The following is a 25578-nucleotide window of genomic DNA, read 5'->3' on the forward strand; positions in this document are numbered from 1 at the left end:
ACCCAACTTAAACCCAGAGACATCCGGGATATCCATTTTTGGCTTGTGGCAAAAGCTACCCCGGTTGGCATTGGGTACTCATATTTTATGTACCACACAGACAACAATAGAAAAACTACTTCATCTTGGATGCTGGGAGCAGAGAGAGAGTTATCAGCACAGAATCATTCTGTTTTGCATATTTCACATTCTGATTTTATTTCATAGGAGTCACAAGATCATTATTATAACAACTAAGGGGCCCACTGCTCACCAGACTTACTGAAGAGATCCTGTTGCCTTCCAAGGCCAATTACATGGTGTGATGTTGAAAGGAATATCAAAAAGACAATTCCTAAGTCATCAAGCATCAGCTAACGCCACTTATTCCACAAATATCTCCACAGAAAGCAGCTCATCTGAGGAAGAATCTCAGAAGGGGGAAAATCAGAATCACACAAAGATGACCTCTAAGGAGGAAACGAGAACAAGAAAGCCATGTGCAGAGAAAAGAAGATCAGAAAGGAATGAGGGCTGAGCAGATCTCCAGATGGAGACATAATCAAGGGGAAGGTCTGTGTCCAAAACGTCACTTTGGACTCTTTCAATCTCTCTCCGACCTTCAAGTTCAAATCCAGCATCAAGTACTGCTCCTGCTCATCATAGGCTGGCCAGTAGGGCAGGTCATCACTGTTAGGATCCCTGGAAGTGACAACAGATGCCAGGTGACATTTTCATCTTCCAGGACTTTGGGTGGGGGAGGCTAGCAGGTTCACCTACCCAGTCCGAGCAAAGTTAGCCCAGTATTTCATCATGGTCCTGCTTAGCACTTTCTCCTTCTCGGTGGGTTCTTCTGCAAGAGATAAGCACATATCTAGCTGCTCCTGGATTCACCAGGAGCCCAATGCATCTCCCATGGGATGATGCCTCTCGCCCTGCCAGATCCCAACAATCTCACCATCTTACTCTACCCATTTCATATATGCAGTTACCAGAAGCAACTGGGATGTGTGCAAAGAATCGTGATGAAAGTCGGCCTTGTCTCTCCCCCATCTTGTCTCTCCCCTTGTCTCTCTTCCATCTGGCTGCAGGTTACTTGGGGACACAGAAACCTCTCTCCTACCCACCCCGTCCCCACACAGATACACACTTCAACAAACAATTCATTACAACTGTTTCTTGTATGCCCAGGGTCTTGTTCCATGACACACCTGCAAGAATGCTCAAGTTCCTTATAGAAAATAGTATCGTTTTGCAAATAACCCACCTACATCCTCACTTACACTTTAAATCATCTCTGGATGACTTATAATACCTAATACAATGTAACCATGTGTAGTTGAGATGCTGTGTTGTTTAGGGAACAATGACAAGAAAGACTCTGCATGACATCCATATAGACTCAGTGGGTTTCCCAATGTTTTCAATCTGCAGTCAGTTCAACACCGAGAAGGAAGGCTGACTGTAGTGTATTTCTTTATTTGAAAAGGTAATACCTGATTAAATGAAAAAAAAAAAACACTCCATCTATTAACTAATAGAGATAGGTTTCATTCCTGTCACTTTCCTCCAGAGACCCAGTTACCAGTCTCAGCATCAATCACTGTCACAGGCTTCCTGAGACCTCCAGAAAACCCACAGGTGTAAGTGGAGGACACCTTTCTATACATATTGGACACATGAATTACATCTTTTTCCTGAAATTGTGTCTAGGAGATAATTCTACATCATCACCTGAAATGCTGTTATTTGTTGCTCTACATAGTATACAATTTAAAATATGTATTTATATGCAAATATATTTAAATATATAATACATGCCATTAGGTTTCTCTTAGTTTTTGTTTTTTATTTTATTTTATTTTATTTTGGTACCAGGATTGAAGCCAGGGGCATTTAACCACAGAGCCATATCCCCAGCCCTTTTTATTATTTTTTTTTTCAGATAGGGCCTTGCTAAGTTGCTTAGGGCCTCACTACATTGCTGACACTAGTCTTGAACTTGGAATCCTCCTGCCTCAGCCCAGGGGACTGGTTCCATGACACACCAAGTTGCTGGGATTACAAACATGTGCCACCATGCTGGGCCACAACAAGTATTTTATTAATGGATCTTTGTTTTGTTTCCAATCTTTTGTTTGTTAAAGTAATGCTTTAGTGTGCACATACACTTTTGCACATGTGGAGGTATAATTACACAAAAATTCTTAGAAATACCACACTAAACACTGCATGCATTTTAAATGTCAATAAGATTTTTCTATTAATGCATGAAAATGTCTTTTTCCTTTATCTGCTGAAACACACTGTCAAAAATACTTTGTTCATTCCGCCTTGAAGGATGAAAAGTGACTTCTCAGCCAAGGGGAATCCACAACTCTCAAGTCTACAGTGCGATTGAGTGGATTTTCGTGGTTAAAAGCCACTTACTTCCCTTTCAGAAACCATCTCTGAGTGTTTCCCAGTTATTGATGGGTTTGGGGTTTTTTTCTTATTAACTTGAGGAGCCCTCCAGATATCAGGAATTTAATCATTTGATACATAGGTGGCTATTTTATCCAGTTTGGAGAATCCATGTGCCATCACAAAGAACAGGTTCAGTCATGATTGCTGGGTAAGAGCAGTGACATTCAGTGAGCACTCATTGGGACTGGGGATGTAGCTGAGTTGGTAGAGTGTTTGCCTCACATGCACAAGGCCCCGGGGTTCAAACTCCAGCACCACAAAAAAAAAAAAAAAAAAAAAAAAAAGAAGAAGAAGAAGAAGCACTCACTGTTTGCTTTATGGCAATTATTTCATTCTCGCAACAACCTAAGAGATCTATCATGATCTGAATTACATGTTGAGGATGAATAAATGAAACAACGACTAAACCACAGTCTACAAATACATCCTATTTGTATCAGTTAGGAGCCTGTATTATGTAATATTTTCCACTATTTTAGTGATAGTTCCTGCCATGTAATTTTCCTGTTAATTTTGTTCAGTAATGACTATATCTGGTTGGCTTATTTTAGGCACTGAATATATCCTAAATTCAAAAATAAATAAATGAACATTGTTGGTAACTGTTCACAAGTGTATCTGGAGCTGGAATTATAAAAATACTATAAAAATCATGGGTGCTGGGCTGGGGATGTATTGGTGACAGAGTGCTTGCCTAGCAAGTGCGGAGCCCCGGGTTTACTCGGGGGTGCAGGGGGTGCCTAGATCCTGCCTTCCAAAATCCTGGATGTTTCCTCAGGGAACTTCAGGGAAGGACAGGGACGGTGAGACCAGTGGTCATGGAAAAGGAAGAAAACGGATCTAATTGGCTTTCTATATAAGATGGAATGTTCCAAAGTTCACATCCCACAGGCCTCAGCACAGTGAAGTCTCATGAAGCACTGATGGCAGCTCTTTCTCATCTTGGTTTCTAAAAATCCAAGTGGGTTTTTTCCAGAGAAAGGTCTGCAAACCATGAAGGTGACAGAATCCCAGCCCCTCAGTATCCCATGACCCGCCCAGGCTCTTGCACGGAGCTGGGATGAGCAGGGTCTTATGTCAGCAGCAGATTTCTCCTCATCTCATCCTAAATTCCACATTCCTGCAAGAGCAGAAGCCCTTGCAGCCAGTTTCTTACCAAACATGACAATGTCGTTGTTCAGAAAGGGACCTCCGAAGACAAAGCGGATTTCATCTGTGTGGTCAGCTTTGACAAAGGCTGGCTTCGTGTTTTCAAAGACCTGAGGCCGGTGCTGAAACTCATAGAAGTACACAGGGGCACCAGCATCTGAGAGAAGGTTGGGGACGGTCAGGAGTGCATCAAGTGGAGCAAGGGGCTGGCCCGCATCCCTCCTACCAAGTCCTGATTTACATACCCACAAGTGAGACAGCTCAGACAGGAGGTGACCTAAACTAGCCCAGCTTCCCCCTTCTCATTTAAAGCTAGAGTTTGCTACTACAGCACCCCTCATGACAAAGAACCCTCTACCCCTCCGGGCAGCCTAAGAAGGCAAAAGTTCTACTCCTCAAAAGATTCCTTCCTACTGAGCCAAGATCTACCTTGATGCAGCTTCCTCTTAGTGACTCTGGTTCAAATGTTGGGAGACAGAGTAAGGTTACCTCCTGGTTTCCAAGACAACCCGTGAGCGTGCATCCTAGATTCCTCTCTTCTACTAAAGGTCTTCCTCTGGAATTCCCAACATACATGCACACACACACCCCCACACACACTTGGTTTCACTATCCCTTCTAGTCACTGGCTTGTACCTGCATCTTTTCCAGCAAGACCCCACCACACAATCGTCTTATACTTTTCTCCACTTCCCCTCCTCTGGTTCTGTTTTTATTGAAGTATCATTTGTGGATAATAAAAAGCACAGATCTTAAATGTAGAGTTTGGTGAGTTTTTGCAAATGGTTAGGGAGTCCAGTAACCTCCAGCCCAGTCAGGTCGTCGAGTACTTCCTCCATCCCAGAAAGGTTCCTTCTGGTCACGCACTTGAGAGACCGCCAGTCTTCTTATTCCTATTATATAATTTTCTGCTCATGAACTTCTCATAATTGAGATAACAGAATAGGTACTCTATTATGTATTCTCTGGCTTCTTTTGCTCAGCATGATGTTTTTGAGTTTCATGAATGTTGTGTGCGTACAGGTTGATTCTTTTTATGATTCTTTTTATCACTGAGTATTACGCTATTGCATGGATATACCACAATTTGCTTATCCATTCATCTGATGATAGATATTTGGGTTGTTTCCAAGTTGGGGCTACTACGATTAAAGCAGCTGTGAACATTCATGTTCATGTCTTTTTTAATGGACATATACTTTCACCTTTCTTCAGTAAGTTGCAAGAAGCAAAAGGGTTGAATAATAGGGTAGGTGTGTTGAGCCTAATTTTTAAAATGCCAGTTTTCCAGAGTGGTGGTACCACTTTGCTTTTCCACAAGAAAGATCTGAGAGCTATGAACATTTCACAGTCCTGGGAATACTTCTTGGCATGGTTGGTGTTTCTTATCTTAGGTAGTCTAGAGAGCATAGTTACCTCCTTTGGGGTTTATTTTGCATTTCCCTGATGATTAATGATGTTGAACACCTTTTCATGGGTTTTGAGACTTTCACATATTCTCTTTTGTGAGGTGTCTTTTCAAATCCATTACCCATTATTAGGAAAGACATTTTTATTAATGAACTGTAAAGGGTTTTTTTTCTATTCTGGGTATGAATTATTTGTCAGATAATTGTATTGTGAGTATTTTCTTCCAGTCTGTGGCTTGCCGTTTTTAGATAAAATGCACTTAACATAAAATTCACCACTTTAACTGTATTAAAGTCTATAATTCATCGGTTTTTAATCCATTCAGAATGTTGCTCAACCATCACCACTATTTTAAACCAGGAACGTTGCCATCACTCCAAACAAAAGCCCCAGATCCACTAAGTAATTGCTCCATTCACCCCTCCCCTCAGCCCTTGGAGAACACAATTCTTTCAATCTGGACATTTCATGTGAATCATACAACATGTAGCTTTTTGTGTCTGGTTTCTTCAATTAGCACAGTTCCAAAGGTTCATCCATGTTGTATCATGTATCAATATTTCATTCATTTTCATGGCCAATTAATAATTCATTGTAGGACTATACAACATTTTAAAATCTATTCATCCATCAATAGGAACTTGGATTACCATTGGGGACTATTATCATAAGGATGCTATGAACATTCATGTACAATTTTTATTTGAATGCCTGTTTTCAATTATCCTGCGTAGCTTCCTAGGTGTGGATGGGTTCAGTCTGAGTAACTTTCTGAAGAATGCCCATACTGTTTTCCAGAGTGGCTGCACCATATGTCTCCACAGAGAGCACATGAGGGTTCCACAGCCTTCACAGCTGCTATAATTGGGATCTGGAAAGTCCCACAAAGACTCATGTGATAAAGGCTGGGCCTCAGCATGGTGCTATCAGAAGTTGGTGGAGTCTTTACAGTTGGGGCCTAGACGGAGGCCTTCAGGACACCAGGGTGTGCCCTGGAAGGGGACAGTGGGGCCCAGTTTCTTCCTCTTCTTCCTTTTCACCTCCAGAACATGAGGTAAATGGTTTTGCTAGGCTCCTTACTCCTTCCATGACGTGTTCTCACAGGCCTTTCGGACCATTGACTGACACCTCCAAAACCATGAGCCCAAATGAAACTTTCAACTTTATAGGTTGATTACCTTAGAGATTTTTTTTACAATAACAGAAAATTGACTCACACAACAATCTTTGTGCTTTTTCTTCTTCTTCTTCTTCTTCTTCTTCTTCTTATTATTATTATTATTATTATTTGTTTGTTTGTTTTTTGTTTAAATGATGGCCACTTTAGCAGATAACACATATTAAAGAATGAAGGTGGACTCTTCCCTCATACTATGTATAAAAACTAAGTCAAAATGGACCAAGACATAAATGTAGGAGATAAAAACATAAATGTATGTGATCTGATGAATTTTGTGAATTTTATAGACTTTAGAATTTTCTAAACCTCTTATAAGATAACCCTGGGGTGAATTTCCCTTGCCTTGTAATTGGCAATGGAATCTCAAATCTGACACTGAGCACATAGTCAACAAAAGGAAAAACAACCACGTTGCACTTTTTTGAAACTAAAAACTATTACACAGTGACTACACATTATCAACAGAAAAGAAGGCAATCCAAAGAATGAGAGAAAATATTTGCAAATCATATATCTCATAAATAATTAATATCTATAATATATAAAGAGTTCCTAAACTCAACAACAAAAACATCTCAGTTTAAACATGGACAAAAGACTTGAGTAGACTTTGTTCCAAAAAAGATATACATATATCTAAAAATCATGAGAGAAGATGCCCAACATCTCTAATCATCAGGGAAACGCAAACAAAACCCATAATGAGATACAATCTGACATCCATTAGGAGAGTTATTATTTTAAAAACTCTACAAAATAAATGTGGTAAAGATATGGAGAAATTGCAACTCTTGTACATTGCTGGTGGAGATGTTAAGGGGTGCAGCCACTGTGAAAAATGACATAGTAGCCCTCAAAAAAAAAAATAGAGAATTACCATATCATCCAGCAATTCCACCTGTGGCATACATCTGAAAGAATTGAAGGAAGGGTTTAAATAGGTATTTGTACACTCCTGTTCATAGCTGCACTATTCACAATAGCCAAAAGGTGGAAATAAACCAAATGCCCATTGATAAATGAATGAATAAACCAAACAATGGATGGGTATGCATACAACGAAATATTATTCAGCCTTAAGAAGGAAGGAAATTTTGTCACATAAAACAAAACAAAAAAAATGAGGTAACTGAAACAGTCAAACTCATAGGGACAGAAAGCAGAGCTAGAGGGGATGAGGAGATATTTTTAACTAAATAAGAGTTTCAGTTTGGGATTATAAAAAAGTTCTGGAAGAGTACAGTGACGGTGGATGCACAATAATGTGAATGTGATTCTACTGAACAATGTACTTTAAAATGCTTAAAATGGTAAATGTTTTGTTATGTGTATTTTACCACAATTTTTAATGTAAAAAAAAACCCAATATACTGTTTAATTTCTCAATGTTGGTGAATTTAGTGAATTTTCTAGGTCTTTTTGTTATTTATTTCTAACTTCATTCCATTGTGGCTAACAAAGATATTCTGTATAATTTTCACCCTTCTAAATGTATTGAAATTTGCTTTGTGGCCTAATATACAGCTTATTCTGGAAGATATTCCGTGTGCATTTGAGAAGAATATGGATTCTGATTTTTTTGGTGCGATGTTCTTTACCTGTTTGCTCTGGTTAGTTTATAGTATTATTCAAGTCTTCTGTTTTGGTCTTTATATTTGATGGACTGCTATTGAAAGTGAAATCTTGACATTTTCAAAACATTATTTTAAAAATGTCTGTTTGTCCCTTCAAATTTTTGTCATCACTTTTTACTTCATGATTTTATGGTTATATTGTAAGGTGCATAAGGACTCATAATTGTGATATCTTCTTAGTAGAGTCACCCTTTTATCCTTTTACAGCATCCTTCCCTGTCTCTCATAACAATTTTTGTCTTAAAATCTATTTTGTGTAGCCGGGTGTGGTGGCACATGCCTGTAATCCCAGCAACTCCGGAGGGCCAGGCAGGATAATTGCAAGTTTCAGGCCACCTTCAGCAATTTAGAGAGACCCTAAGCAACTTAAGTTTCAAAATTTAAAAAATTTAAAGACTGGAAATGTGGTTCAGTGGTTAAGTGCCCCTGGGTTCAATCCTAGGTAAAACTCTCCCTCCATAATTATTTTTTTCTGACTTATGCAACCATTCCAACTCTCTTTGGTTACTCTTTGCACAGAATATGCTCTTCAATTCTTTCACTTTCGAGCAATTTATATCTTTGGTTCTAAAATGAGTCTCTTGCAGACACCACGTACCATGTTTTCTTTAGTCCATTCTGCAATCTCTGTCTTGAGAATTTAATCCATTTACATTTACTATAATGATTGATAAGGAGAATTTATTTCTGTCATTTTGCTATTTATTTCCTAGATATCTTTCATCATTTTTGTTTTTCAGTTCCTCCATTGAGGTCTTATTTTGTGTTAGAGATTCTCTAGTGTATCATTTTGATTCCTTTTTTATTTCTTTTTCTGTATTTTTTTTAGTTTTTGAAGTGATTGTTGTGGGGTATTATAATTACCAACTTATACTAACCTAGTTTAAATCAATATCAACTTTGTTCTACTAGTACACAAAAACTTATATAGATCCACACCCTCTTTATGTTGTTAACATTCAAAATCTACATCTTTATACATTGGGTAGCACTAATATAGATTTATAATGATAGTTTTATTCAGCAGTCTTTTAATCATAAAGAAAAAAAAGAGGAATTATAAATTAAAAACATATTAATACTGACTTCTATATTTACTTATAAAGTTACTTTTAGGGGTGTTCTTTATTCCTTCCTGTGGATTTGAGATATGTTCCAATGTCCTTTTGTTTCAGCTTTAAGAATTCTCTTTAATATTTCTTCTCAGGTAGGTTTACTACCTACAAAGTCAATTTGTGTTAACCAGGAGTATAATAATTTCTCATTCACCTGTGAAGGATAAATTTGTCACATATAGATTCCTTGGTTGGCAGGCTTTGTGGATGTTTTTCCTTCCTTCCTTCTTTCCTTCCTTCTGTTCTTTCTATCTCCACTTTAAAATGTCATTACATTGCCTTATGACATCCATTGTTTCTAGTGAAAAAACAGCTGTTAATCTTGATTAAGTTACTTTGTACATGGCAAGCATCTTCTCTCTTATTGCTTGCATGACTTGATCTTTGTTTTGACCTTTCATTGTTTGATTATAATGTGTGTCTTTGCAGTCTTTGAGTTTTTCCTATTTGGGTTTTACTAAAATTTGGGGTATGTATATTCCTGTCTTTCATCAAATTTGGGGTATTGTGACCTTTACATTTCTTGCTGGCTCTTTTCTCTGTCCTCTACTTCTTGAGCTCCTATTATGGACATATTGAGATATTCAGTGGTATTCCAGAGGATTCTTAGGACCTGTTTGTTTTTATTTGTTATTTTTTCTTTGTGATTCCCATATTGGAGAATCTCAATCTTCAATTTTATTATTCTTCCTTTGTATGCTCAAATCTGCCATTTATCCCCTATAGCAAATATTTCATTTCAATTATTATACTTTTCCATTCCAAAATTTTTCTTTGGTTTATTTCCACATCTTTATAAATTCTGTCACTTTATTTATATTCCCTAATTGTTGATAAGTTATTCTCAAGAATTTCCTATGGTATTTTTTTTTCTTGGTTTTCTTTAGCTATTTAAATATATTTAAAATAATTCATTTAAAGTCTTTTCCCAGTAATTACAATGTCTGGACTTTCTCAAAGACAGTTTCTATTAATTTCTTCTTTTCCTCCCTGAATATGAATCACACTTTCTTATTTCTTTGCCTGAATTTTTTTCTTTTTTTTTTTTTTTTTTTTTTTTTTGCTAGAAACTGGATATTTTTAAGTGTTATAACATGAGAATTCTGGACATCAGATTTTTCCCTCTCCCTAGGGTTTCTACTAATCAGTATGGTTGCTGTTGTTTATTTGTTGACTGATGATTTCTCTGCACTAACTTTATAAAGCCTGTACTCTTTATCCGTGTGGACATCGAAGTCTGCATTCTGTTATTGTAGTGTTTATCTAATGATTTAACAGGTCAGCTGAGATTTACATAAATGCCTGACGCCAACCAACAAAAGAAAGAAATTAAGAAAGAAAAACAAATGAATAAATATCTTTTCAGTCAGGCTGTGTGTGTGTGTGTATGTGTGTGTGTGTGTGTGTGTGTGTGTGTGTGTTTTCAAAGACACTTTTAACACTTGGCCGGGTAGTTTACCTTAACCAAGTCAACCTTAGTCTACATTAGCTTTTTCTTTCTGCTTGAACAGAGCCTGAGGGTCAGGGCTGAGGAGAGAACATAGGGCCTCCTGAGGTTTTTTCCTAGGATTTTTTTTCCTAGGTTTCTAGATTCCCAGGAACAACTGGGAGCTGTTCAAGCTTTTATTACCCAAAGTTTCTCATTGCTGAGCCTTTCCTCCTAAGCTTTTCAGTTTGTTTACTGTTTGCACCAACTAATGTCCCTTGCCCCTAGTGGCAATGACAAATGTACTTACCTTTAACAACTTTTGAATGATACCTTTCAGGTAGCGTCTCATCCTAATTTCAGTGTAATAAAGGAAAGACTTAGGTAGTAATTTTGAGATAGGCATTTACAGAACTACAAGACAAGTCAAAACAAACAGCCACAATTATTTGAGAATAAAGTTCATTTTTCTCCTTCCAATACTAAATACTACACCATAAATATGGGTTATTTAAGACCACTGCCTTGCTGTGTAGCAGGGGGTGCTTCAAGAGTAAGTGAAAATGACATAAAACTCTATTAATGAGATGTGTGGGTTTGTGTCTTAATTAAGTGTTCACCTGCTGTCTATAAACTCTTTGTGGAGTTCTAAAAAATATTAACCCAGACAGTCCTTGCCTGTTATTCACTAATTTTGAAATTCTGTACTCCCCCATTTTTACTGCCATCATTAACAGCATCTTTGGATAAGCAATCTAATTTTATTTTAGTTTAAGTAAAACTTTAGCTTATATATTTGGATTTACAATTCATCTCCAACTAGTTTTTATGTACGGAGTGAGTTAGGAGCTGTGATTCACTCTTTCTTTCACATATATATCAAGTTATTCCAGCTTCATTTTGTTTTTGTTTTTTGTTTTTGGTAGGGATTGAATCCAGGGGCATTAATCACTTAGCCACATTCCCAGACCTTTTTATTTTTTATTTTGAGACAGGGTCTCACTAAGTTGCTGAGGCCGACCTTGAACTTGCAATCCTCTTGCCTCAATCTCCCAAGACTCTGAGATTGCAGGTGTGGGCCATGCACCCGGCCTCAGCTTCATTCATAACTGTATGGAGTTAGTTGTATAAGAGAGAGTCTTCTAGACTCCATCCAGTTTGTCTATCCTTCAACCAGTACCACACTTTCTTAATTACTGTAGTTCAAAGAAAGTCCTAAAATCAGGTGAATTATATGTCCTTCAACTGGATTACTCTTTTTCAAGATTGTCTTGACCATCCTTGTTGCCATATAAATTTTGGAATGAGTTTATTTCTCTACCACTATTGGAGAGGCTTAGATTGATATTGGGATTACATTGAGTTTATAGATAAATTTCCCTACTTCCTCTTGAGCCCATTTTAACCAGGTCTTTACTCCCTTGTCATTCCATCCAGGTAGTTCTCCTCCAGGTTACCAGTGACCCTCATGTCTCCACATTCAGCAGTCAATTCTCAGTCTTCATCTCACTTGTCACCTTAAGAGAGCCCCGTGCAACAGTGGCCTCCCATAGCACCGTGTCACTGGTGACCCTTGACCTGCTTTTCTTCCATAACATTTATCACCATCTAACGTACTCCACATGTTCTCGTTTATCTGTTACAAGTCTCCTTGTTTTGTGCACTAAATCTCCAGGATATATATAGAACAGGGCCAGGGAAATAAGAAGCCTTTGAAAAGATTTATTTAAAAGGGAAGGAAGAGAAAAGAAAGGGAAGGAGGGAGGGAGAAAAGGAAGAAAGGAAGGACAGAGGGAGGGTGGAGGGTAAGCAGAGAAGGCTTGCCCCACCATACCATCATCTTTCTGATTTTTCCATTACTCCTTATGGCTCAGATGTTTGTGAAAACAATTCCAGAGAGAGAGAGAACAAAAACCTGGGGCTGAAACCCAGAACATTTATAAGGAGATGGAAATTTTCTACATGATCATGAAGAAGGGGAAGGAATAGAACAAGCACTGATCAGTGTTACCAGACTCTGTGAGGCAGGGGAATTGCAAAAGTCAGGGAGGTATGGTTCCATCACAGACATACCAGAGAACTTCCCTCCGTGAGGGAACCGAGGGGCAGAGCAGGCAACTGGTCAGTAGACAACACAGAGCCCTGTGGCCACAGGTCTTACTGGGCTGTGTGCCTGGAGGGTGCTGTTCAGAGACTCACCTCTGTGATATTGAGCCGTAACTATAGCAGGGACCACAAAGAACACATCTCCAAGCAAGTCCAGGAGACTGTCTCGGATGTCAAGCAGGGAGTTCTTGTCATGGAAGTATTCTTTAGACACAGTGTACAAATATTGGGTAGAGATTTTCTGTAAAAAGTCATGGTTAGAGGAGATCCGGGTCAACAGAAATGGCTGACACATTAAGCATTAGCCTGGGCAGGCATCATTCAGAATCATTGCCTCATTGAATCCATGTAGCCCTCCTATGATCCAAGTATCAAAATTAGCTCCATTTCAGAGAAGGAGACTGACACTTAGGCAAAGTGGTTGGTGGAACCATGATTCCTCTAGAAGTCTATTTGCACCCAAATACCATGCTCCTAACCACAATGCACATGCCTTTCTTCCATGTTTCAGAAAGAGTGACTCCTGAGCAAAACAAGCTACATCATTTGTGGGGCTTGGTGCAAAATGAAAATGTGGCAACAGCGGAGCACTATATCTCATGGAGGACCCTTTTGAATGCAAAGCCTTTTATGACTACACCTGCCACACACCCAGGAAACTGGCCCTGCTCCTAGGACCAGCACTGCCTCTAGCCCTTTGCCATTTTACCTGAGCTAGATAGTCTCTTGGATGTATTTGAAGGATTGCCTGAGATGTGAAGACAAAAGCATGCTCCTGGCACAAAGTGGGTCTTCAGATCTGCTGGTTCCCCTGAGCCTCCAGCCTGCCTCGGTCTTCTCCCCCTCAACTTGCCCCAAGCACAAACAGTACAAGGTGGAAAGTAAACTTTCTGAGGATTCAAGGGTCTCCCTCATTGATGATGCTTTAGGGGGTGCCTGGTGCTCTATGGGATGCTGGACAATTTGCTGCATGTTACACTGCTACCAATAATTCAGTGGCATGACCCTTGGTAATTTTCTTTGGAATTTGGAGGAGGCCACCTATAACACATCTGGCAGTTTTGCTCAGAATCATTTATCAGGTCCTCAGAGAGATGATCATTTTTAATCTAGCCTAAAATGAGGGTGGGCTCTGCAGCAGATGTAGGCCACCATGAAAAGACGTGGCCACTTGAACCATACAGCCAGCAGACCTCGAGGTACTGGAGACATCCACAGCGGGTAGAGAAGCTGTGTGGAGCCTCCGCCGAGTCCCCACAGACTCTCACAGTGTTAGGCTTTGGGTTTGAGGTGTCCCTCCAAAGCTCACACGTGAGACAAGGCAAGAAGGTTCAGAGGAGAAATGATTGGATTATGAGAATCTTAACCCGATCAGTGAATTAATGCCTGATGGGATTAACTGGGTGGTAGCTAGCCGCAGGTGGGGTATGGCTGGAGGAGGTGGTTAATTGGGGGCGTGGCTATGGGGTAAACAACTTTGTAGGTGGAGAGTGGAGTCTTTCTCTGCCTTCTGATGTGAGCTGCTTCCCTCCGCCACACTCTCCCACCATGATGTGCAGCCTCACCTCCAGCCCCGAGGAATGCAGCCAGCCTGCTATGGATTCAGACCTCTGAAACTGTGAGCCCTCAAATAAACTTCTCCTCCTTACAGTTGTTCTGGTCAGATGGTTTAGTCACAGCAGTGAAAAAACTGACTAAGATACATAGCATTCAACCCTAAAGTTCTGAGCAAAGGCTATATCGTCTGCATCAGAGAACAATTTACCATTTACAAAGCAGCTCCTGCATTCTGGCAGGTTTAGGAGAGCCAGCACACCCTTCCTTTCCTCTTGTACCTTCCTACACAACCTTCTCCATGCCCCTGGGACTTGACTCCAGATGCCATCTCCGCTTGAAATGTCCCCCTTCTCCAGCATTCCCCTGCTCTAAGAAATGGATAAATGACCATCTCCTCCATGAGGCATCTGCAATCTGGCCAGAGAAATTTCACCATCCAACTTATATTTTAAATATCTCTCAAACCAGACTTAGTCTCAATTCTCATTATCCGACAGCCAAGAATCCTCAAACATCCCTCGCCAAGCCTTAGGGCCTAAGGGATTTCCTGCCCCCAGATTGGGCCCACTCTGTGGCCGGAAGGCACTTTCTAAAGTGGAAATGGAATCACTTGCTTTTCATTCCACTCCCAGACCTTGGGAGGAAGTTCACCTTCCTTCTCAGCGCCAACAGCTTCAAGCCTCCTCACCTGCTGCTGTCCAGCCCTCAGCTGACCTCTGCATATTCCTTAGTTCCCGGGTGGTCCTCGGGGTTCTTCCCAAGCTCCTCTTACCCATGACCCTTTAAAATTCTTCTTTTAAGTGGAACCCCTTGTGGGCACCAAAAGGCTCAGGCTCTGCTCTTCATATGCACTGTCATGTCCGTGCACCTGACATTGCACCCTTGTGCCTAGGAAATCCCAGGACATGTCAATAAATATTTGTTCCATGAGTCAGTGAATGAAATGAATCAGCACTGAGTACATGCTAAATAGACATTTACAGAAAGAAGGAAGTTGGAAGGAAGGAGAGCAGAGATGAAGGAGGGAGATATGTCTCTACACCCTAATGTCTAAAATAAGATGTGATGCTTCCATGTCTTACTTGAGTGAATGATTGAGTAATAAATGATGAGAATGAATGATTCAATGATGGTATGGCTGGAACATAGCATAATACCTAGATAGCATGCAGTAAATATGGTTCCCTAGTCCCATGTGGGTTTCAGAATTCAGAACCCTTTAAATAATAGATAGATAATACAGTACTTATGCAGTGTGTCATGTAACATGCAGGGGTCGGGAGCAACACCTCAGCACCCACATTAGTATGCCCACATAGAAACATGAATAGTAAGATAAAAACAGTGAATGAACATATTGGAACAGAAAGGCTTGGCCACAGATGAGTCTAGGTGTCAGGTTTAGCCTATAACCTGCCATTGAGTTATAAAAAGCCTTTGGATTTTTGGTGCCCTTTGGATTTGGAGAGTGTGGATAAGGGATTTGGGGCATACAATTGAGTGAATGAGGAATATCTCTACGCCAATGTCTATGCTCTAAGAATGTTTGTACAACATTGGGATAAAGTTCCCAAATGGATTTCTGGAGAGCCACCACCATCCCAGTTCACTTACCAAGAAGGATTGTAGCAAGTTAAAGGCATGAGTCTTGTTGGAGCCTTTGAGGATGTCAGGAGTGTCCAACTGAGGAGAGAAGCAGAGTGTCTTCTGTGAGCCACTGGGTCTTCCAGAAGTAAATCAGTTTATTCAAGACCTAGACACCTGACTCTGATGGGGTGGGAAGAGCAGGAACCCTCTCAGCCCCAGGAGCTATGTAGCAGCCTTGGTGAGATATATAATTAATAACTTCTTCTTCTCCTCACATTTGACAGCCATTCCCTGTCTTACTCAGGGCCTTACGGGGCCCAAGTGGCCACTCTGTAGAAAAGTCCCTGTTACAAACTGAATTTATTTTATCCCTCCTCAAATTCATATGGTACAATTCTGCCAACACCTCAGTGCTTGGCCATATTTGGAAATAGGACCTTTAAACAGGTGCTTGTGTTAAAATAAGGCTACAACAGTGGGACCTCATACAGTCTGACCAGGTTCTTATAAGAAGTGAAATTCAGACACACAGAGATACAGGAAATTGAACACATGAGACAAGACCACAGGAGGACAAAGTTAGAAAGCAGCCATCGACTAGCCAAGGAGAGCAACCTCAGAAGAAAGCAAAGCCACTGACACCTTGATCTTGGAACTATGAGATACATTTCTGTTGTCTAAGCTACTGAGTCTATGGTTATTTTGTTACAGCAACCTGAGATGACTAATACCAGCCACAACTTGGCTTTGACACTAAGTTCCAAGAGAAGTCAGAAAATCTCAAAGCTAGTGGTTTGTTATTTTCCTTCTAAAGACCCCTGTACAACCAGAGCCTCTGAGAAGCCACCAGTGGGAGGTAGTCAGCGTGGTGGTTGAGAACACAAGTGCTGTGGAGCCAGACAACCTGGATTTGAATCCCTCCCTTGCCATGTACCTGCTGTGAACCTGGGGACTGACTTAACTCTTCCTGCCTTAGATGCCTCGTTTATAAAGATGGAGATAGCAAAGTCCCCGCAGGACAGAGCTGTGTTGAGTACTGAGTAAGCTGATATTTATAAAGCATTTTCAAGGATGTTTGGTATGTAGCAAGAGCTTTGTATAATTGTTTGTTAAATAATCATTTCCTGGCAATAATACAGCTTAAAACATCAGGGGGTAGAAACACTGTTGACTGATCAAATGAATTTCCTTGGTACCTTTTCTGTTAAAAATCTTGGGGGAATGATTCACCAGGAAGATATTTGTTCAGGAAACTCAGGGAACACCCAGTGTGTCATTCAACACATCCACAAACATATTTTATATACTAAAACTCCTCAGTGTACAGTAAGGAGCTGGGATTTGGTTTGGGAGGGTTACCTATGGTCTCCATCAGCCAGGAATGGGTTTAACTGCAAGTTTATATGGAATATTTATACCCATGTAGGCCCTTGAGCTCTGCAGATATGGGTACCAATTCCCATTCCATCACCAGAACAAATTCCAATAGCCAGCATTTACTGAGCACTTACTACATCCCAGGCTATTTGATGTGTACCTGTGAGGTGAGTCCTAAAATTAGCCCTAGAGATGAGAGAACAAATGTTTAAAGAGGCTGAGCTACTCGCCTAATGTCACAAAGCAGATAAGCAGAGAACTCGGCATTTAAGGACAGGGCCTACATGCATAAAAATGATTCACCACTGGGTTCTTACAGGACTCAGTTGGCTCTCAAGAGAGCAAAATGTAAAAGCAAGTTCACCTCATTTGCTTGGCCCTTCTGCACACAGCCAAAATTTCCCTTTCTACTTCTCCACCCTGTTGTAACAAAGCCAAGGAGACCAATGCAAAATACTAGCACCACACTGTTTGGACTTTCCATCCACTGAAATTATAAACCACATACACCTCTCTCATTTATATTACCCAGCCCCTGGCATTCTGTCACAGCAACCCAAACAGACCAAAAAGCCCTCTTTCAGACAGAGGGAAGATTATCACCAGGTACATGGTGACGGGCTGCAGCCCTCATAACGCTATGTGGCATTTATGGAAATGCCATCCACTGCTGAGGTGGCTGCAGGGGGGACAGCCAGGATTCTCACCATGGGCAGCAGGAAGCCACACTCGTGGTTATTGACTCCAATGATAGAAGGAATTGCTTTATATGTTTTGCGAATCAGTAGGTCTAGTGGGTCTTCAGGAAAGAATTTACCATCAACCACTCGAGTGAAATGTTTTGCTTTCTGCAATAAGAAAAGAAAAATCAGCATCTATTCATGTTCCCCAAATCCTAGCCACACTAAACAGATCCAGTCAAGGAGTGGTCAAAATGCATGAAAAGAAAAGGAAAAATTGACCCAGTCCAATGCATTAGTTTCCGATCAGCCCTGCCACTTATCTGGGCAGAAAGGCTGAACTTTTCTATTTTTTTTTTTTTTCTCATCTACTAAATAGAAATAATAATAGTATTTAAGACAAATAATGACTTCGTTCAGGATTTCTCAAAGTGTGGTTCTTAGACCAGCGGTATTGATATCATCTGGGAATTTGTTAGAAATGCAAATTGGCAGGCCTCACTCTGGGCCTCTCACTTTGGAGGTGCAGCCCAGCAAACTTCTTGTGGCAAATCCTCCCAGTGATTCTGAGGCATAGCCAAATTCAGTGGGCAAAATGGGGAGGGAAGGGAATAACCTGGACAGTAGGGATTGGTACAGCCAACTTCCTGAGACATCAAAGCACTGTGCTATGGACAGGGCAGATATTTCTTGGGTCTCAGAAAGCAACAGCTAACTGTGTTCATAGCTTTGTTTGTTTGTTTCTGTTGTGGGGAGTCAGGCAGAAAAGAACACACTAAAGAGCCCGACAGCATCAGGTCAAGGAATGTATTACTCATTCACGGGCTCTAGCATGCAGATATTCAACACATGCCAAATAATTAACATGTTTGAATTTGACAGATGATCGCCTTGATCTTTCAAGGACTAGCAAAGATTATCAAAACTGGAAGGGACATAAAACATCATCTAGCCCAGACTTTTCCATCCAGTGATGGAGAGTTTGCCAACAGTCAGCCAGACCTGGCTTGAATATTTTCAGAGGTGGGCCCCTCCCTGCCTCTTAAAGCAGCCTGGTCCTTTTACAGACAACTGAGGTTTTAGAAAGTTCTCAGTTATAGGAAATCAAAATGACTTGGTAATAGACTCCAGCTCTTGAGGTCGACTTTAGCCTCTAAAAGCACGTGGAGCACGAGTGGTCCATCTTCCCAGGCAGACACCTTCAATGTCTTAATGATGACCCTTGTATTTTGCTGGACCTTTTCCAGGCTAAGCAGTACCCTTGTCCTTTAAGTCACCTATACGTGTTCTATACCCCACATTGTTCATAACGGTTATTACCACGAATCCCCACTTTTTTTTTCCCAAGTCCCAAATCAAAATAAATAACAGAGGGGTAGGATTTTCTATCACTCCATTCAAAGCACAATCCTACCCTGAAACTCGCCCCTCCCTCATTACCTGGCTGAGATTCAGCAACTCTTCAGAGGATTTTGCCCTGAGGCACTTCAGTAGGGCCTGGGAGTCCGAGGCATTGGAGCCACAGGCTTCTGCAATGATCTGCATCTATTTCCAGAGAAGGAGCAGGTCAGAGTATGGCACTGAAAGCATCGACCAAAATGAAAGTTGGAGAGTGTCTTCTGACCAGCCTGCTGCCCTTCCTCAGCCCCACACATTTACTTGGAAGGTATCATTAAGTGTATATTTAGTCTCTGGCCTGCACTTCCTGTCCTCTTTAGCAAATACCAGAGATGGAGACTGGGATTTGACAGCCCATGGCCGTGGACTGGAATCAAGGTTCCTGGTCCACAGAGAAGTCAGTCTTGTGAACTCAGCTGCTTGGGCACCAGACCCCAGATGGAGCCAGGAGCCCCAGGATTGATGCGTGATTTTGAAAGCTCCTTCGTCATCAGCTGAGGCACCATTCTAGATGAATGCTTGGCTTGTCAACTCTGCTCAAGCCCCAGCTACCCGCACAGCCTGCAGCTCCTGGGTTTTTTCCCGTCTCTGCAGACTAGTGTCACTCCTTCTCCTTCTTCTTCTTCTTCTTCTTTTTTTTTTTTTTTTTTTTTACTTTTATCCATGTTTTTGTGTTTGTTTCTATTTACTTTTATCCACTCACTCTTTCTTCAAGGCCCAAGTCCTTCCTCTTGAAATGTCTTTTCTGTCAGACCTTTGCAATCTCCGCAAACCCTTTCTTCCCACAATCTCCTGTCACCCCAGGGATCCCCCCCACTTCCTTGCCTAACTCATTGCTAACCACCTTTTTTCCCTGTCATTAAACCCTCCATAATTGTAGAATTTGTCCTTGCTTATTCTTCTAGGAGTCATGGATACTCTGAGAATTCAAGGTAAGCTGCAAACGCTTTAGCAGGGGAGAGTGCACAAGCGTCTAGAGTCTTATGCTATTGAAGCATTCAAGGACCACCTCCTACACCTACCCACAGATACCAGGTTAAAAAAAAAAACTGATAAAAATATCAGTCTTCTCAAGTTTTATATATCCTTTCCCCACTGATAAACCCACAGGGCCTTGGGAAAATAGTAGGCACTCAATCAATGTTTCATAAATGAATAAATACATGTGAAAACTGAAAGTAACTGTGTCAAGAGTATTTTCACAATTTTGTGATTCCACATTTCTGTGTTTTGAGTTCACTGTTATTGGTTATGTGGTATTTAAGAAAATGCATCCTATATGTCAGGCACAGTGGTACACACCTATAGTCCAAGCTACTTGGGAGGCTGAAACAGAAGAATCAATTGAGTCCAGGAGTTGAAGACCAGAAATATCTCATCTCAAAAAATATATAAAAATGAAAAGAGACATGCACCCCTAAGATGATTACTACTCGGGGGACAGCTCCATAGCCTGGTGTTTGATTAATGTGTGTTGAATGGGCCAGTTCATCCAATCACCCCTTCATTCATTCAGCAAACATTTTTGGTTGCTTAGTATATACCAGGCATTATGCCTGAGGCATGAAGGACAGAGAAACCTTGTTCTTCAGGTCCTTTCTGTAAGTAGGGAGCTAAGACAAGATGACAGATAGCAAATATTGGGGACATACGCCCCACCTCACCCCTTCAAAATCCCATGCCCAACACCAATGGTCAATCACAGTGTTATTTCCCATTGAGCTGGAAACAACCTCAGAATCTACACTGCCATTCCCTATAGAGTAGAGTAGGTATAGAAGATGATCTGCATGGACTCACAAAACTGAATTATGTGCTCAGGGAGAGAATAGTGGACAGGATGTGAGACCTGTAATACACACACACACACACACACACACACACACACACACACTCAGGTGCGACAGTGATGTCACATTCAGTATCTGGATCCCTTTGCTGCTGAGCCAGGTCTTCCACGGAGGAACAGGTCCCACTGAGGCCAACATAAGGTCCTTGGGCATGGCCCATGAGGAAAACCAGGCACACAATGAGAAGGTGGCTTAACATACACCAGATCTTAAGCTGGGGGCAGGAGGCGTTTACCATATACCTACATCCTCCTTCCTCTCCACATCCTGGGACTTCAGGTATGGGATGATGGCCACTCCACTCTCCATGATGGCTCTGTGGAATAAGCCATTGCTCATGGGGGACAGAATCTGGAGAGAGAACACAGGACATGCAGGGAACATTATCCTGGGGATCCCCACCCATCCTGCACACCACCCATCCCTCCTGAAGGGCTCTAACCTCAGAGTGGGAGAAAGAGCCCTGGTGTCCGACTCAAGAATAGATGTGAAGCTTTGGGCAAGTTCTTTAACCTCTCTTGGGCTCTGGTTCCTCATAAACATTTCAGTCAAACATTCTAGTACATGAGTTCCAGCTCCTTCACTTCCCAGCTGGGTCATTTTAGACAAGTTAAGAATATTTCCAAGTACTAGTTTACTCCACTGTTGAACTGGAGTTGAAATTGAGCCTAGATCACAGAACTGTTGTGAGGAGGAGGGGAAATAGACAATGTAGAAGTCTTCATGCAGTGCCTGGTCCAATTTCACTCATGAAGGTGGTTGTTACCATATAGGTAAAGTTAGGTTAATCTTGTCTGCATTAAAAGGCAACTTTGAAGATGTAAAAATAACTTAAATATTGTCAAGGGCTATACAGCAGACGCTTTCTTAACCCCCTGCCATGTAAACAATTTCTGCAACTGACGTGCTAATTCATGCCAAGGAAATGCTGGCCACTCAGAGCCAATGGGCCTTCTTCTAGCACCTCTGTATGTTTCTGTTTGCCGAGCATCAGGTGTGTTTGCTTCCAAACTTGTTTTGTCAGTTGCACTTGTTATTCTAATTACATAATTAATGAGCTCTCATGGAAACCATTTGGCTACACAAGTTAAAAGAAGACATTATATCTGGGAAGAAAACCTTGAAAAAGATCAGTGGCCAAAAAGTATCTCTGTCACCCTAGGTATAGACAAGAGAAGAGTAAAATAGTTGGGAGGAAGTAAAAAACCTCCCGAATGTGCTGCTGCAAGACTACTTTGCCAACATCTTTAAGCTTACATTCATTGTTAATAAATGAAAACTGCACACACCTATGATCCCAGAGATTCAGGAGACTGAGGCAGGAGGATTGCAAGTTTAATCAAGATCCTGTCTCAAAATTAAATTTTAAGAAGGGCTGGGGGTTGTAGCTCAGTGGCAAAGGACTTGTCCAGCCTGTATGACATCCTGGGTTCAAAATCCAATACCAAAAAATAATAATAATAAAGATCAAAGAAACTGCCACTGCAGTTAGAGGGCTGTGAACTCTGCAGGGGGCTCATGCAAGAGGAACTCTAGTGAGCAGACCATCTCTGAAAAGATCATACCCTAGCTAGGCATGATGGTGCATACTCATAAGCCCAGCAACTTGAGAGGCTGAGGCAGGAGGTTCACAAGAACAAGGCCAGCCTCAGCAATTGAGTGAGATCCTGTCTCAAAATCAAAAATAAAACAGGGCTAGTGATGTAGTTCAGTCATAGAGCTGCCCTGGATTCAATCTCCAGTACTGCAACAACAACCAAAATCATAAATAATAATAACAGCACTCTATAGAAAACCATTGGTGAGGGATATGCATTTTTGTCTTTTCAATTAAAATAAAATGTTCATACACATCTTTTGTAATTTCATGCTTAGCTCTGTTTTTCTACTGAACAATGCAATGGTTTGAAATATGGGTGGATATGGTGTTGGAAGCTTGGTCCCCAGGGTGGCAGTATCAGAAAACTGGTATCATATGGAAGCTTTCAGAGATGCGGCCAGTGGGAGGTCACTGGCAGCCCTGCCCTTGGAAAGATTAAGTCAGTTCTCACCAGAGGGTTGCTATAATGGAGCAAGCCTGACCCACCAAGCTCTCTTGGATTCCTGGTTTTTGAGATGTAAGACTTCCTCCTATACGCGCTTCCGCCATGAATGATACTGTCCACCACCCTTCCCAAAGGCCCAGCTAAGGGGGCTGCCTGATCCTTCACTTTGAGCCTCTGAAACTGTGAGCCAAATAAACCTCTTACTTTATACAGTAGCCTGTCTCAGGTAGTTTGTCAAAATGAAGGCACCAATTAAATTTAAGTCAGTCATTATCCTCACTCTTGTAACCTCCCCCACCAAGGTTCACTCAAGTCACAAAGCAGAAAACTCACCAGGCCAGAAACACTTATGGCTCCAGCTGACTCTCCAAAGATGGTCACAGAGCCAGGATTCCCACCAAAGAACATGATGTTCTCCTGGATCCAGGATAGACAAGCCACCTGGTCTTTGAAGGCCCAGTTCCCTGAGGCATGCTGGTCCTGTGTGCTGGGGGCAAGAGGCAGAGTGAGAATTTTTAGTTGGCCACTGGTTCTTACAGCCCCAAGTTCTCAGAGAGCCTGGGGTCAGGTGTCAGCTGGGAGAAGCTGGGGAAAACAGGCCTAGTTCTTATCCTTTGTTGGGATTGGGGTTTCTGTGAGAACCTGATGAAAACTATGCACCCAAGAAAAACAGAAATATACAATGTTGAAACATGATTCCAGAGAATTCCTAGGTTCCCCTGAATCCCTGGAATCCAGAAGATCCCCGCTGCTGAGATTGATCTGTACCAATTGGTCAAGGTCTTCCTGGGCACAGAGATTCCAATGAACGACAAAGTTAGTAACAATAATGGCAATCACCACAGAAGCAGGGTATGTCTGACACTGTTCTGTGGGGTTTGTGGCTAATTCTGGTCACAATCTGCGAGGCAGGTAGTTCTGCATCTTTTCCTCTTTGCTTCTCTGGGCCTTCTCTATCCTGTTGCTAAAAGGCGGCCCTCTAGGACTTGAACAGGCCAGACTTAAACTGTGTGCTATCAGTGGAAGGCTTTGACAGGTGCCTGAGGGTGCAGTGGAGAGATCTGAATGTTCATCACACCACCCTGTTTCCTCCACACTCAGGAGTGGCTTGGGCAGTGGCCACATTTGTCCATAGCCAAAGCTCATGCTAATTGTCTTTAATGAAATGAGGGAGCCTGGCATCCGGATACCGATGGATACATAATCTCTCTCAAACAGACTAGGAAATTCAGGCACCGAGATTAAATCCCCTTGCTAGAGAGAGCTAGAATGTTGGAGAGTTGGGATCCAATGAGTCTGGCCTCAGAGTCCATGCTCCTAACCATGCCCCATGTCGCTGCCCCTGCTGCCTGTTTCCCAGAAGGAATGAACAACTCTGAGGGGATTGTTCTGAGGGTACAAGGGAATATGCCACAGAACCAAAAACATCCATGCAGTGCACACCGGAACCTGAGCAATCTCAGAATCACTTTTTTCTCCCCACTATTCTCCAGTCCCCTGAACCAATCCCCCCTTGGGTTCCTTTCTCTGCCCATGACCTCTGGGACAGTTCTTCCTACACCTGCTCACTCACAGATCTCTCCAAGCTCTGCAATTTTACCTCCATTCTTTGTGGGCTCAACATTGGTCTCCATCCCTCCCTTTCTGTGTATCCTGAGAAGCATTTTACCTAATGGTTAAGACCTCAGCTTCTAGCACAGGAGTCAGAGCCTGGTCACTCGTTATCTGGATGATCTTAGGCAAGTCACTTAACTGGCTTAAGCTCAACGTTCCCAGGTTAATAGAAAGGAGAATAACAGTGCCCGCTCTCTATGGTTATTGGGAAGATTGCCAGTGACACAGGTGCACAGGGTCGTAAATGTATTTATTGTGGTTTTCATGATTCAATCTTCTATGGAACTCTTTGCTAAGCAGACTCCCAAACTCTCCTCCCCAAATCCAACTCCATCTTTAAGGCACAATTTAAATGCCACCTCTCTGCAGAAGCTCCCAGATCCCTGGAATCTCCTTCCTCATTTCCACACCCCCTTGCTCTCACTCTTGGACAATTAGTCCTGTTCTGAAAATGTGGATACGAGCATCCCTGCATCATCTCCCCCACTTGCCTATGAGTGTCTGGGGGTAGGATTCATATGTGAATCATTGCTGCCATCTCCACAGTAAGTGACAGCCACCTCCAAACAGCACCATGGCCCCACCTCTCCCTACCTCTCTTTGCTCACATTGCATCCTGGATTTAGACTGCTATGTTTTAGGCAGGATAATACAGGCAATCAAGAGACCAGCCGGTGTTCTATCACTTCTCTGTACCTTCATTTTTCAGCTATCAAATGGCAATAACATCAGAACCTTCCTTGTACTATCATTTTAAGGGTGAGTTGAAATAACACAAGGCAGGTGCATGGTATCCTACCTGACTCACAGGGAGTGTCCAAATACATGGCAGGTATATACACAGGGAAGGAAGGCCAGTGCCATGGAGGAATTATTCTCAGCGGAGCCTTGAAGTGGGGTCCTCTGGTAGACACTACTAACTGCTCACACAGCTTGTCTGTCTTTCACATCACAGGACTGAGCTACATTCCACATCTCCCTGGCAGTTGGATGTGGTCCCCAAAG

General features: G+C 41.7%; 1 protein-coding gene across 1 annotated transcript in view; it reads right to left on the reverse strand.

Moving 5' to 3' along the window:
* Positions 1-449: 449 nt before the first annotated feature.
* The window catches only part of Ces5a (carboxylesterase 5A), a 30465-nt gene continuing 5336 nt past the window's right edge, over positions 450-25578 (reverse strand). Inside the window, exons 5-13 of the mRNA XM_076837561.2 lie at positions 23293-23446; positions 21161-21265; positions 19107-19211; positions 17694-17834; positions 15637-15705; positions 12559-12706; positions 3602-3751; positions 760-832; positions 450-681 (exon numbers count right to left, since the gene is read on the reverse strand). Coding sequence (XP_076693676.2) covers positions 450-681; positions 760-832; positions 3602-3751; positions 12559-12706; positions 15637-15705; positions 17694-17834; positions 19107-19211; positions 21161-21265; positions 23293-23446 — 1177 coding nt within the window. The remainder of the gene's footprint in view (positions 682-759; positions 833-3601; positions 3752-12558; positions 12707-15636; positions 15706-17693; positions 17835-19106; positions 19212-21160; positions 21266-23292; positions 23447-25578) is intronic.

The sequence above is a fragment of the Callospermophilus lateralis genome, chromosome 18, assembly GCF_048772815.1.
Source record: "Callospermophilus lateralis isolate mCalLat2 chromosome 18, mCalLat2.hap1, whole genome shotgun sequence".
Taxonomy (NCBI): Eukaryota; Metazoa; Chordata; class Mammalia; order Rodentia; family Sciuridae; genus Callospermophilus; species Callospermophilus lateralis.